This window comes from Stegastes partitus, unplaced genomic scaffold (assembly GCF_000690725.1).
Source record: "Stegastes partitus isolate 25-593 unplaced genomic scaffold, Stegastes_partitus-1.0.2 Scaffold357, whole genome shotgun sequence".
NCBI lineage: Eukaryota > Metazoa > Chordata > Actinopteri > Pomacentridae > Stegastes > Stegastes partitus.
Genome location: NW_007578088.1, coordinates 7,693 through 23,013, shown reverse-complemented (window position 1 = coordinate 23,013; position 15,321 = coordinate 7,693). Strand labels below are relative to the sequence as shown.

The following is a 15,321-nucleotide window of genomic DNA, read 5'->3' as shown; positions in this document are numbered from 1 at the left end:
TGGTTTATAACCATGTTTCTCTCAGCCACTAAGAAGTCTCTGCTGTTATTAAGCTAGCTTCTGTTTCAAAATACTGCATGCAGGTACAATTAATGAAGAATTCTTATTATTTTGACTTTCTTTCCTAACATACTCGAGCTAAAAAAAAAATCTCAAATCAGCTTCTAAAATATCCTACATGTTTCATTTAACACGTCAAACTTTTTAACTTTGTGTCACTGCGGTTGGCACTCGGTTGGTTGGGATCAGCTCCTTCAAATCTGAGGCCATATGGTGCTCTGCCGGAAAACAGCAGGTTGCCTCCTGCTGGTGGAGAGAGAGCGGCTGCACAAAGTGTGATTCATGTTCATGTGTGAAGGCAGACAGGAGGGAGATCGACAGCCGGACTGGAGCTGCTTCTGCTTGGATGCGGACGTTAAACTGTTCTGGGGAAAACAAAACTAAGCCTGTAATCAAAGCTCTTAGTTCACCTGCTGGTCTTCATCCCTACTTCATCTTTGGTCAGTAGCTCTTGGTAAAGTGGATGAAAGTCGCAGATACCAGTCGCCAAAAAGAGTTTTCTCTGGGGGGTCAGACATCTTGGGTCCACCAGGACGAGCTGGAAGAAACGGCCAGACATCACAAAGTTTGGGCTGGTTTGCTCAGACAGCTGCAGTGCTGGTAGATAATGTCATATTTACTCAACTGGTAGAACAATGAGTACACTGAGCTTCCTGCGGTACAGATGACTGGCTGTTTATTCTCTATCAAATTAGTCATAGTCTCACCAATGCAAGATTTATCAGCTGGTAATTCAGACTGACAGTTAGTAGTATGAGAAAATCTGTCACTTGTGGATATTTTAAGCATGAAATAAACAACAACAAAAAATAAGCGTAACCAGTGGTAGCGAGTGGTTCTCTGCTGTCTGCTGTTTGACTGTCAGACTTGATAAAGAAAGTCAGGAGCTTTTCTGTTGGAGGCCAGAACAGATGTTCGGCGTCACTCCGTCCTGGATGATTTACGGTAAAAGATTACATTTTTGATGTTTTAGGAGAAGTTTGTTTAATGAAATTTGTTGCGAGTGCTCCTTTTTTTTTTTTTAATGGTTAGATGTGTTTGGCAGTTGCAGGGCGTCCACACAGCATTTTACGAGGAGTTTGCTTTACTGCTGAGAAATATGTTGACGTGGCAGAAAAAACAACAACAATGCTGTTTAGGTTCACTGTGATTTAAATGGTGCTTATTAAGACTGTACTAACTTTGTGTTTGAAATAAAGAGCTCATTTGCAACAACAGATACCTCCATCTTCACAAACCTTCAGAAAACACACTTTTCCATCGTCTACCTGAGACAATATCAAACCTAAGCTATCTCTATTTTTGTCATTTCTATGGAGACAAATCCACTCAACTTCAGTTTGATTGACATTTTCTCAAGCAAACAACAAGAAAATACATTTTCTGAAAATCTACAAAAATGCACTTTTTGTCAGGGAATGGTGATTTTGGCCCTGTGTTTTTGTTCTCCTCCAGGCGTCCACCAGAGGGCGTCCTGGAGGAATTCTCAGTGACTGATTCCCTGCAGGTGTGTGAGCTACACACCTGCAATTCATTTGGGTCGTCACCACCAGTATAAGAGGAGCCTTCACCATTCACTCTTTGCCTGAGTGTTGCCCTACATGGCGACTTCTAGCCACCACCCGAGTGTTCCCGTCGTGTTCCTCTGAGCCTCCTTTGTGCCTTTTTCCGAGTGTCAGCGAGACCGCCTTTCCTTCGTTGAGGATTCTCCAGTGTTCCCGCTTCCCGTCTGTGTCTCCACCTGCACCAAACCCGAGCCTTCTCCGTGGCTACCTGGACAATCTACTCCCTACCGGTAACACCCCCGCCTCGTTTCTTTCTCATCTTGATGACATCAATTTCCACAATAAACCTTATTTTTGGATTCCATCTCTCCTGAGTGTCATTTCTGCATTTGGGTCAACCAGCCTAGTTATCCTGTGACACTTTTCTGTTTTTGCAAATTAACGCTTCCAATGTTTGTTTTTTTTCAGTTGTCTAATCAACACATTTGGATTTATTGTCTGGGTTTTTTTTCTTTACAGGGTGTGCTCAGTTTCTTCACACAGCTTGTTGGATTTGTTTCCTCCACATATTCTGCATGGCCTTGTGTTACATTTAGACAAGAAACGGCTCAGACTATGTCTGTGAAGGTCGACTAACTCCTTGAATTGTTGGTTCAACTTGTTTTGTTTGTATAATTGATTTATTTTAGTCTTTTCCCGAGTCTGATCTCCTAAGCTTAGTCACTAGTCGTAGCTGTAGAGAGCCAGCCTGTCTGTTGGTTGTGTCCACGAGTGAATCCATTGTGGTGCCATTTACATTTACAACTTGAAGATCACCTGCGATGTGCCACACCTGGTTCTATCAGGTTCTCAGACACACTTAGTATGTTAGTGCAGTACATTTGGGATAAATAAAGACATTGACCATCATAAAGCAACATTTCTGTTTCTGTGTCAACAAGACACTGTAGGTACTGGTGGAGGTGGTTAGCGGCTAAAAAAATAAACCTGTCTCTCTAGCAGACAACCTTAAGTGATGGTAAAACTGTTTCTAAGTAACGTCAAACTCTTCTGTACTGTAGTTTTGAGGTTGTTTTAGTTTCTTCTCTCTCTTATTGTTACAGTCGTCCTCAGATGTATTCATACCCTCCCATTAGAGAAGGAAAATAAACATCTGTCACTGAAATAAGTTGAAATTGACAAAAGCAATAATGAATAAAAATGTTAAGAAAATCATGACATTGCTTTTGAATTGTAGTTCAACAGAAATATTTTTTAAAACAGCAACAATAGCAAAAAACAAGCATGATGGGACCTGTAAACTAATATTTAGTTGAACAACCCTTTGAGCCAATCACTGTAATCAAGTGTTTTCTGTAACTCTCAATCAGACTTCTGCACCTGTTGACAGGTGTTTTGACTTTGGCCCACTGCTCATCAGCAAAGTGCTCTAATTTGTCCAGGACAGCTTTTTATTTATTTTTTAAAATTATTCTTTTCAACCACAATTCAAAAGCAACGTCTTATCTCATTAAATTATAATTTAGCAAATTTTTATTTATTATTTTCAGTTTCTAGCTATTTGAGTGACTATTGTGAATTTTGCCTTTTCTTTAATGGAAGGATATGAATACATTTGAGGACGACTGTACCTCTGACTGACTCCACAATACTTTTTTAGTTGCAATTTTTGGGTTTATCGTTGAGCTGCAGAATTAATTTGAGACGGATTAAAGTCTTCTTGAAAGTGCCGCATGAAGAACAATAATCTTCCTGTATGTCTCAGCATCGAGGAGACCGACGAATCTGGCTGATCCCCAACTTGATTTACATAAATGCTGCCTCAGACCTGCAAGGAGCCTCCACCGTGCTTCGCTTATGCCGAAGACTATCATCCTTGTAGCGCTCTATAGCCCTTCAGTGAACAAAGTGCCATCTGTTAGAACCAAACCTTTGGCTCCATCCAGAGCACCTGCTGCCATTTCTACCGCACCCCAGTTCTTGTGTTTTCATGATGAGCATCTTTCCTTTGTGTTCACGTCGGATGGACGGCTACAGGTCCTCCACAGAGACCACTTCTCAGCAGACTTCTATAGGCTGTAGATGTGTGTTCCCGCTGAGTTTGAGCCGGCAGTGCTGGACATCTTTGAAGGGAAGTCGGACCTGATGTGTCATTTGTCTGCTCGGTTTTCCTGCCTTTTTCCGCCTCTTTGTGCTTCTGCAGACGAGCTTGGACAGCACATCCAGAAACACCCAGCTGCTGCAAAATCTCTCTTTGCCCTCTTCCTCAGCAACATCGCCTTGTTTAGTCTGGACGTCCAAACCAAAGTTTCATCTGCCTGTGAGGTTAAAAAGTGCAAAGTCTTGTAGCCATCAGAGTTTTTAAGTGAAGGCTTTATTTGATTTGATTGGCCCGAAAGTTAATGACAGTTGAGTTGAGTAGATAAAACCAGAATCATGTCTGGAAAGTAAAAACTAAAAGGTATGACACACACACACACACACACACACTACGACTGTCTTTGTTCTTGTATTAAAGCTCATCTTTGGTTTTGTTGGCTTTTTCTGCCTCTTCAGCTTGTAAAGCCTCCATGTACTTCCTCCTGTCTTCATCCTCCTGGAGACGCAAAGGAAAGGAGTTTATTTTTAACTGAGATAAAAGGCAGCCCTTAAACACACACAGACTTATGAAGTGGTGGCAGGAGGATGCAGAAGATGATTTACCTTTACTCTGTATTTTTTGGCTTTCTCCATCTCCTTATCTACAAACTTCAGCAGGTCTTTCACGTTCCTTTTTCCAGTGTAAACCACCACCTGACAGAAACACAGATCACACACTGAACATTGTTATCTCCATTTACTATATTTAGAGTCTTTTATCGTCTGTTTGTTAAAAAAAAAAGGTAGTAATTTGTAGCTTTAGTGAATAACACACTGCATACACAGACAAGCTGTCCAATATGAAAAAAATCATGCGAATGTGTAAGTAGTAGCTGTAAAATATGAAAAACAGCAACCAGAACGTCCCTAAAGCTCATTGCATTGTGAATGATTCGTACCCTTTCAGCATACAGAGCAGGAAACAGGCAGAGGGACGGATAAGCTCCCTGCACCGACAGGTTGATGTCGTTGGCTGAGGCATCCATACGAGCGATCACCACATCTTCTCGATGTTTGAAGGCCTCTGCAAGTTCCTCCCACAGTGGAAACAGAGCACGAGACGCCCGACTGTAGGGTAGGTCTGAAATGAACATATACATACATACAGATATAAAGATGTTTTCACTTTTGCACAGGTGGAAACTACAAGTGAGCGATTCATTATAGTGGTAAAGAAAACATTAAACATCCATCTCCTGTCTGCATTGTGTGGATGCAGGAATCTACTATTTATTTTTTTCATGCGAAACAAGTCGCGTGTTAAACAAAACTAAAGTCTGTAATGTACAAAAGCAGCTCTGAACATCAGCAGAAACTTAATAAGTACTACTGTTCTTTTATAACTAATAAAAGCATCTTCCACACCCACTACTTTTATTACAACTGAGCGCACTGTGTGAAAATGAAATGACATTTAAGGTTTTGTGATGTTTACACGATTATTATTAAATCAAATAGAGGAACATAAAGTCAGTTTTGCAAAAGGGAGTTCAGCAGAAAGAGCTCTGAGCACAAACAAACAGAAGTAGACGATAAACAGCACGAATCTGAGTGTGAGCGAACAACCCTGGAACCTGAATCTGGTGATGTGAAGGTCAGAATAATGATGCATGAGTTAGTATCATTAAAATTATGCCATTTAACATCATGACCATGTTTTGAAGACAAAATTTATTTTTGGTAACTTGAGTGTATTGGAAAAAGCTGAAAACAAAACACAGACGTATTATCCACCCTATAAAGTTTATGATGGATATGTGAGGTAATGGTTGTTTAATCAAAACTTGACTCATGTTTCTGGTCACCAGACTAACTGAAGTTCAACATTCACCATCTTCTTAGCTCTAGTTTTGGTCTCCACCAACTACTGAAGGAAATATATCCCTCTTTAGCTGCTGAATACTCCTAAATACTCCTTTTTATACTCATTGTTTCCATGGTGATGGCGGCGCATAGACGCAGCGGCCACTTCAGGAGACAACTAAAGTGAACGTTTTGAGTGTCTTGTCTATTCCAGACGTTCATTTCGTAAAAACTTGCGGCTGGGAGACTTTGCTGGGTGTCAGGACAGTGAACGGCGCTGGAATTGCAGCAATCGGTTGTGATTTGGACATACGACACCAACACGGAGTCCGATTGGAGACGACACTGGCTGTTACCCGAGAGAGAAGGAAGCGCAAACAGTACAAATGTTAACAAAAGAGGAACAGAGCCGGGATCCATGCTAAAGGCTAACACCTCCGGACCAGCAGGACCGTCCTCCTACTCTCCAATGTCCGCTCCCTCGACAACAAGGTGGACGAGTTACATTTGCTGAGAGAAACCCACAGAGAGTGGAGGGACTGCTGTGTGTTTGCTTTAACAGAAACGTGGCTCCATGACAACATCCCAGACGGACATACAGCTGGAGGGGATGTCATTATTCCAGGCGGACAGACAGACAGTTAGCTCTGGGCAGCATCTGCGGCTTCACCATCGTCACACCATCATGTGTGTATTTGTGTCCCTGAAGACCTACCAGGACCTGAAGAGGTTCGCCATGTTCAACAAACGGCGGCGTGCATGGACGCAGCGCCCCCTTCAGGAGGCAGCGACAGCGAACGTTTAGTGTGTAATGGAAAAATACTGCATCTGCATGAAGAATGTCAAAGCAAGTTTCTCTAAGTTTCATTAAAGCTGAGTGGAAAGGTTACAGGCCCAAAAATGTGTTCCCATAACATCTAGGTAAACACTAGTGGCTGTACATGGGAAGAAGAAGTTGTGCATCCCATATGTTTAGACTTTTGATGCCTGATCCAGCGTGTTTAGTCTTCTAACGTCCGTGGATGAGTACACCCTGTACACCCAGCTGTTTTTTTCCAGCATGGGATTGTTATACTACCGTTGGAGTAAAGACCACGCCTGTACATGTATAAGAATACTATGCTGTCTGCACTCATGTGTACTCTCCTGCAGACTGCTTGCATTCTGTATGACTTTGAATAAAATGAGACAAAGACAACTCGGACTACTGGACTTTATGCAGATCATAGAAAATTTCCTCAACAAGTGTCTTATCCCAGACGTGCATTCCGCAAAACTTGCTGGTTGAATAATCCTGAAGAAACGCTCTCTCATCTTGCCTGTACGACTGTGTATGTACAGCAAAATGACAATGAACTTGATCTGATTGATTGTTCGCCAGCTTGTTGTTAGCTTTGTTGGTTTTTTAGTGATGAGCAGCAGGCTCACACTTTTAGGACTTTTACGCAAAAATCATTTGCATTCAGGAAAAACTCAGGGTGTGGAAACTGAAGCAAAGCAGAAAACTGAGGGTCTTAAAACTAAAACAACAAGCAGAAAGGCACTATATCTGTCAGCATCAGAGGAACCAAATTGATGCTCAGTGTTAAAATTAATTGTGTTCACTTACAGAACAGGACAAAAACCGTCTTGTCGGGGTTGAAGCCAACTTTCTCCAGAGTCATCCCCACTAGCTCCTTCACAGGTTTTTCGTCCCATCCTTCAGGTATCGGCTCACTCTGCATCTTAGGCTGCAAACACATCAAACGCATCAGCTCAAGCTGCCTATCCAGCTTCTGTAGCGCACAGCAGGTGTGAGTGTGAGCTACCTTAGCTTTGCCCTCCAGGTAGGACTGGCAGAACGCTTTAATGTTCTCCACATTCAGGGTGTCAGACGGCAGGTGGTAGGTCACATGATCTGTCAGGTTGACCAGTCGGATGAGAGGAGCCTCAAAATCGCGAACCCGGAAGTACTCCATCATTCTGCCGTTACGAAGCTCATTCACGTCCACGTACACAAACAAAATCTGCATGCAGACACACAAACATATGCACTCCAAAGCCTTCCAAACACTTTGTGAGGATCAGTTTAAATTTCAAAGTAAAGAAAGTCAAGTAAAGACATTTTGGCAAGCCCCCTTCTTTGGAAAGACCTTTAAAGAGATGTTTGATGGCTTCCACCTAATTTTAGGATTCTTAATGCAAAATGTAAGAACACATTTAACCAATACTGTCAGAAAATGTAGAAAGATTATAAGAAGAGGAAGCCCGTCTCATCTGTTTGACAGAAATGTTTAAATTAGGCTCAAACTGCGCTACAGACAGTGATCATTTCTTTGTATCCACTGTTCATGCTATAGTCCAATCAAAGATTAGCAGTAATCACTAAAAATGTCCATTAATTCCCAGTGCAATCACATTATTAAACATTTCATTTAGTACAAACTGCTTGAATTCATTATCGAAGATTAATGTGAGGGTTTAAATATATGAAATGTAGTCTAAATGTATTCATTGGATTCATTCTTTTACCTCTCTGGAAATGGCTCGTGTCACGTGCAGCTGTCACTATTTCACATGTTTGCATAAGTGGCTTTTACGCTGCAATCAAATGGGACCTTAATAAAGGCTGAGCTTCAATGAACTGGTTCAGATTATAATTAGGTTTAAGGTAATTGTTGGGGTTTGGCATTTAGGCAAAGGGGTTATGAAATGCATTATCAATGTGTGTGTGTGTGTGTGTGTGTGTGTGTTGTGTACCTTCAGCCTGAAAGCCTCTGCAGCGCTGTTAAAAGCAGAGAAAATCTCTTCAAAGTCTGCCGAGCTTTTGTTGACAAAGAGGAGGGCATGGTTTAAAACAGGCAAGGATAAGATCTGAGTGACTGTCTGCAAAAAGAAGAGAGAGAAAAATATATGCTGAAATGTGATTTTTTTTTAGTTTTTCCTGTAAATGCAGCAGTAAGCATGAGAGCAGCAAAAGAGGAAGTGAAGCGACCTATAGAGCTGCAAACTTTGCATACAGGGAGGAGGTGGGGGTGGATGAAGAGGGCAACAAAACACTTGACTCTTACATTTTAGACTGCTGTACGTGTAGCTTTTTTTTTTTTTTCCTTTGTTTGATAGTGTTAGTGAGAGAGAGACAGGAAAATGGGGGAGAAGAATGGGGGGAGGACATGTGAGTTGAGCTGGCGTCCTGCACATAGGACACCAGCTCAACCAGGTGAGCTACAGCAGCGCCCCAAGTGTAGCATTTTAAACCAAAAGACATGAATGTTAATGGGTTTAACAAAATAATAAGAATGCTTTTGATATGTCACAGTCCAGTACACCATCAGCCACTAGAACCTCACCAACACACATAAAGCATCACTTGTCTTGCAGTGTCATCCAAAGCTTCAAGAAAGAAGCGCTCATGTCAGATGGACTGCATTAGATTACAGGTGGGCATGTAAAGAAGGAGTCAGTAGACGAGTTTTACCTCCCAAATTATCAACAAACTAATTAAAGACTCGAGATTAGAGAGTTTAAACACAAAACAGTTTCTAGCTGTAATTGGAGCAGAGCAGTAACATGTGTGAGGAAATGCACCATGAACACCAGCCTCTACCTGTCCGTTGTACTCAGTGACGGGATCCATCTGGTAGACGGTGATAAAGACGATCAGCTCCTCTTTAGACGTCTGAGGCGTCATTCTGTAAGCCTGGATGAGTTTAGACTGCAGCGCACACATAGACACACACAGACACAGACACAGAGATAAGACTGCAATAAACCACTGGTCTGCTTCGTGTATTCATTCATTCATTCATGTGGGACGGTAGCCTAATCAGTCAAAGTCTGTATTCTATCACAGGTATCACAGCTACTTTTTGCTTTATTAAAATTCTGGATGTAGCTTCAACATTTCCTTCAGTTTAGTATTTATGATAGTTTTGTCACATGACACGTGATCAAATTTCACTTTTTAATAACCTGTCGTACTTTTCTAACTACTTACAGCCAATTTCTGATCTTGCAGACATGTTTAAAACATTCCTGCACAGACATCAATGTTCTTTTTGTGATTTTTCCATCTCTAGCTGAATTTCTCACCAGTTATGTCATATATAATAGATATTGAGAGAATGTAAAAGGTCTATTAAATGGGTTTTGTTGTTTCACATCCCTGTGAACTTGTGTGTTTGTGTGTATGTTGTATGTTAAGCACCTTTTTGAGCAGCAAAACAACATCATGTGTGAGACCATATTTGCTGGTGACTTCATCGTTCTGTGTCACAACAAAGTTAATGTCTGGTAGGTCGATCGCTGCAGCGTAGAACATCTGGACGTACTCATGGTTCAGTTCCTACACACACACACAAACAAAACAGTTAAACTGAAGTACAATCACAACATCCACAATCAGAAGTAGAAAACCAAACAGCTGGTTCTCACCTTAAAGTATCCAACCACAGTCAGCTCCTCCGAGGCCTCTGATTGGCTGAGATCAGTGATGAGGTCAGCAGCAGACCCCGCCCTCCTTTTCAGCCAGGTCAAGATGGAGGCCGAACTCTGAGGAACTTCATCACAATGCAGCAAAACAGGTCACCAGATTACCTTCAATATTTTACCCCAACCTGAACAAAATTCAATTCGACTGATGGTAAAGATTTTTTTTAAATGCATTTGTTTGCTTGTTTTCTTTCTTGTCAGGAATTAGTTGAGAAAACTAATAGTTGTTCTCCATTGAGGAAAACTCAAAAAAAATGACCACACATTTTGTGAACCTTATTACAACCCATAGTTACATTTTACTGTTAAATGGCCTCCAGCATTTTCTAAATGGGAGGATATTTCATAAAATGAACATCATGAAAGGAGACTTAAAATGAGCGAATGAGACCATAAACTCATTAACGATATGTTTGGTGAGGTAAAAAAAAAAATCAAACAGGAATAAGGGTTGTTTTCTCATAGACTTATATACAATCAGTCCTCTTTTTGCAGCCAGAAAGGTTGCCCCCTCCTGGCTGTTAGAAAGAATGCAGAAGGTGAAACAATGCCAAGTTAAGTTGTGAACTTGTAACTGCTGCTGTTATTTAAAAGCAAAGGAACTGTTTTTTATGTCCATCGTTGTTGTAGTTTCAGGTAAATGCTCATTACACAAAACATTCATTGGGATTAAGGTGTGACTTTATTGTTTCCCACACTCTCTAAAAACAAAATGTCACTTTTAATGATCTGAATGGCTGCTTGCGTGTGGATGAGATGCTTAAACATATAGGAAAATTTTTGTTCTGCAAAATATCATGAATTGACGTGGACAAGGCCTGAGTCCATACACAGTCTAGGTGTTGAGTAGACAAAGCCCTCTGGTGGCTGCACTAGTTATGAAGCGACAAAACACTGGATTTCAACGTGGGAGATGCTGCCTGTTTCCTAAACTTGACATTCACTTTAATTTATGTCACATTTGTTCTACAACCTTAACTGCGACATTATTAGTGCAACCATTATATTGCCTCCAATCTTAAAGTATTTATTTTAATGTAAACAAGGATCCTTATCAAGTTGTGTTTGTCCCTGAATATGACGAAAAGAGGTATTTATGTTAGGCAGTGATTTTTAGCAGTTCAGTGGCATCTCCTCTGCTGCTAGTGCACAGCTCCTCTGGGTCATATCAGAGGGTAGGAACAGGTGGTGGAGGAAGCATTCACATCTTTTACGACACTGTCCTCCACTACAAGCAATGTCATGCATTTAAAAATGTAATTAAGCAAAAAACTTGAAAGTATTGTCAGCAAAATGCACTCAAGGAATTACAAATAAAAGTACTCATTATTCAGTAAAATGGTCCTTTACAGTGTTTTACTATTATAAATGATGTTTTTGGATTAATAGTGAGTTACTACAATTTTACTGCTGTAGATGTTTATGGTCGAGCTAATTTTTATTACTTTATATACTGTTTGGTAGTTTAATCTGCAATTATTAAATGTTTTATAGACTCACTGCCCTGTGCTTTTCACAAGCTCAGAAAAACAGCCCAGTTTCCATCAACATTTTGCATTTCCAACTTAATCCTTCAGTGTGTCAGAAACATTAAACATCATCACATTTGGGGATACACAGCTTTTCACTGCACATAAAGGACATTACAAAATATAAACTGAGACGTAGCTGAAGCTGTCAGATCAATACAGTGTTGTAAAAAAGCCTAATATTTACCCCTGTGATAAAAATGCAGTAAATGTATAAAGCTGAATTAAATGGAAACACTTGATTAAAGTCCATGTGCCTAAAAGTTGTGCTTCACTACTTAGTAAAACATCCAACTACTGATAGAGACAAACAACCTGTGAGGTCAGTTAGGTTGGGGAATTTTTCCCAAACAAACTTGTGTGGAACCAGGCTACCATTAGGAACTCATAGGTTGTAATAAGGTGATATATTAAACCCCCATAAACTATAATACTAATGTGAACAGGATATTCTCTTTGTCACGTACCAGGACAGGACACAGGGTTGAGTTTATCCCCAGAGAGGTACAGTCTGATTGTGTGTTGGTCTGCTGCATCGAGCTCTTTCGCCAGCTCCTTCTCCTTTGTCACATCAACCGTTGCCAGTTTGACCTCTGACCCCTGAAGCTCTGCGGCGGCGCCTTCAAACGCTGCCGTCGCACGATAGCCCTGTACAGTCAGGGGAGCGTCTGACAGACACACAGAGTGAGCATGAATAAGGACTTCATGAACCATACAAACGCTTTGATTGCGTTATTTTTTTTTTTGTTCAGTCTTACATCAAAATCAAGCCGTGTGGGTCCGACTGTGCGACTTACAGAAGTGAACCAGCAGCTGCTTGTATTTCTTCAGCGCCCTGTTGAAGTTTCCCTTTTGCAGCTGTAAAATCCCATCCTTCTCGGGGAACGATTTGTCTCCAGTGACAAATGCACAGAGGCAGAAGGCCGTCACGCCCAGCAGCAACGGCTTCTTCATCACGCTTCACCTGCAGACTGACAAACTGGACACTGGAACGAGCTTGACGAGACGGTCCGAAGGGAGTGGTGAGAGGAAGGGCTGATATGCAAGCGTGTCAGTCCACAGCTGGTAGTTGTGAATGCTATTGTTATCTGGCAAGCAGCAGTCTGTAGCTGATTAACTTTCCTATCTGTGCCCTGCTGTATCTCTGCTATTGGCTGCTGTTCCAATCATTAATATCTAAGTGTCCTTCGCCTTACAGTGTCAGCCTCAGCAAGGTCACAATGGGAGAAATAAAGAAGCATTCACGCAAATATTCGTCTGGTCGTAGGCAAAACTCAGTCATGTTAGGAAAAGAAACCTGCTGCACAGCTTTGTCAGTAAACTAAGACCATGTTTATTTTCCCTATCAACATGATAGAATACAAAAATAACATTCTGATTTTTAAAAAAGTAAGCTGATTGTAACTTAGCAGAGATTCTGAGCGCTCATCACACTTTTAAAGGCAGGTAAAGAAGATACAATAATCAGTCGTTGCATTGCAGTTCTGACATTGTCAAACCCTTTATCCACAACCTCCGTTATCTATTCTGCACATTCATATAAGGTCCAATTATAGAATTAATCAAGTCAATATCATTTAATGAATACTTGAACATGTTGAAAAATATGCGTATTTACCATATTGCAAAGGATGAGATGAATAGAAGACTACCTTTAACACTAAACATGAAGCTGAAGGAAACAGCTCGACTGTCCCTGACTAAATGTAACACAATCTGCCTACCAGCACAGCACCACTAAAGCTCACAACAGATGCTGCACCAAAGTCTTCTCGGGTAAAACCAGGGTCTTCTAGGTTATGTCATTTAGTTCAGACAGAAATTATGAAGATGGAAGAACAGTTCAGACCAACCTCAGAGCTGTAATTAGTCTTCAGACAACGACAACACCTCCCACCTGGTGATACAAACTACAGAAATGTCAGCAAATGCTAAAAAATGCAGCATCCAGAGCTGGCAGTGACACTGAAATAAAATCCAGCGTTAGCACGCAAAGGGGCCACAAGCTGCTAGTTTGAACGTGATTTCGCTTGACAAGGAACTGATTCAAAGAAGGCAATATAAGTAGCTAATTAAGGCTGTTTATGTGATGTGACATAAAGTTGGAGAAAGGCAGGTTTATTTGCTTTTCAGTGTGGGATCAATCTTTGTATTTAATCTGTTCTCACACTTGGCAAGGAGAAGTGTATTCACAGTTCCATGGACATAGAAATTGATTCAGAAGGTGGGAACTTTTTACACAATGTAGTTTTCTCTGTGATGACCTTGTCGTCATGGTGGTTATGTATAGTGATACAGAGTCAAAAGACATGGAAATAAAACATGCTCATATGCTTCACAACAATGAAGTTAAGGCACTGTTTGTATTTTTTATTTATCCAACAGTTAATCTGAGCAGATAACTTTGTTCAAATAATAGAATTCATACCTGAAATCACATGTGGCCCTACTTTATTATAAGTAAACATCACTGATATAAACAGATCTTTTACCGCTAAGAAAAACTTTTCTTATTTATAAGTCAGTTTCGTTCTTGGGAATTACAAGTTCTTTCAATCAGCCTCAGTTTAAATCAGATGTTATTGATATTTGGATCACAGAATGCTTTAAAGCAACACTCAGTCTGACTGATTAGAGCTGTTCAAATTGAAGTTTGGAGGAGTGTCACACTGAAGTTCAATAAATCAGGTCATTTCACTTCCATTCAGGCTACTAATACAAACAACAAAGGTGTAGTTGGTCCCGCCCTCACAGGTGCAGCAGAGATAAAAGGACCATTATGGGAGACATCAATCAAACAGTGTGTACAGAGTCCACAGAAAACGTGTTATTAGAACAATTTAAAATCACATCTGTGCATTAAACTTTATTAATCATTACAGAAGAATTGTTCAGAACAATAAATTACAGCCTGTTACGACTTTTCTGACAAACATTTGTGTTCAAATATTCAAGTCTGAAAACTGAAGCTCCTTCATCATTAAAATACACACGAACACGAGCTGAATCTGCATCAAAAGAGAGAAAGATTTTATTCTTTGTATATAGCTAAATACAGAAAACACCATTTCCAAATTAATGATACACAAAATCACAACCACAAACGATCATAAGTGTGCTCTATTTTTAGTTTTTTGCCTGCAGTGCTGTAAAGCATCCAGCTCTCACTCTGCACCGGTGTCATCTGCATCTGTAGGTGCAGATTCAGCGTTCTCTTCCCCCTCATTAAATTTTAATTAAAGCTGCAGTAGGCAGAAATCTGGAAAAAGCAAAATAAAAGAAGCTAGAATTTGAAACTACAACTCTCCTCCTCCTCCAGCTCTTTATCGTCTCCTATCGCTGTCCTGAGCTCCTCCCACCACACGAGCACGGCCATGTGCACGAGACAAACAGTCGATCTGAAAATCAATGCTCACTTGTGGTTAAACACAAGATTGAATCCCTGTTTTCCTGAGTGAAAGTCCTTCGTTAAACCCATTGTGCAGCCACATTCTGCTACCACTGAGGACTTTGTCAGTCTTTATACTATCAGCTGATCTGAGGGATTGGCTAAAGTCCCCTGTTACAGCAGAGGCAGAGCCAAGGGAAGGCCCAGGGAGGCCTCCATGGACTCAAGTCTGGCCACTAAATACAACAAATAAAGAGTTCATTTGCAAAAACAGATAACTCCATTTTTGTAGATTTTCAGAAAACTTGTTTTGTTGTTGTTTTCTTGATATAATATCAATTAAACTGAAGTTAAGTGGATTTGACTCATAGAAAGATATGACAAAAATAGAGATAACCTAGGTTTGATTGATATTGTCTCAGGTAGA

At 40.6% G+C, this 15,321-nt stretch overlaps 1 protein-coding gene across 1 annotated transcript; it reads right to left on the bottom strand.

Moving 5' to 3' along the window:
- Positions 1-4,039: 4,039 nt before the first annotated feature.
- On the bottom strand, positions 4,040-12,460 carry LOC103359163 (protein disulfide-isomerase). Its single transcript, XM_008284389.1, has 11 exons — positions 12,304-12,460; positions 11,974-12,174; positions 9,921-10,045; positions 9,694-9,831; positions 9,094-9,201; positions 8,247-8,372; positions 7,316-7,513; positions 7,117-7,237; positions 4,604-4,785; positions 4,269-4,358; positions 4,040-4,161 (listed from the first exon to the last, which is right to left on the bottom strand). The coding sequence occupies exons 1-11, from the start codon at positions 12,458-12,460 to the stop codon at positions 4,078-4,080; spliced, it is 1,530 nt and encodes a 509-aa protein (XP_008282611.1). The 3' UTR covers positions 4,040-4,077.
- Positions 12,461-15,321: the final 2,861 nt, after the last annotated feature.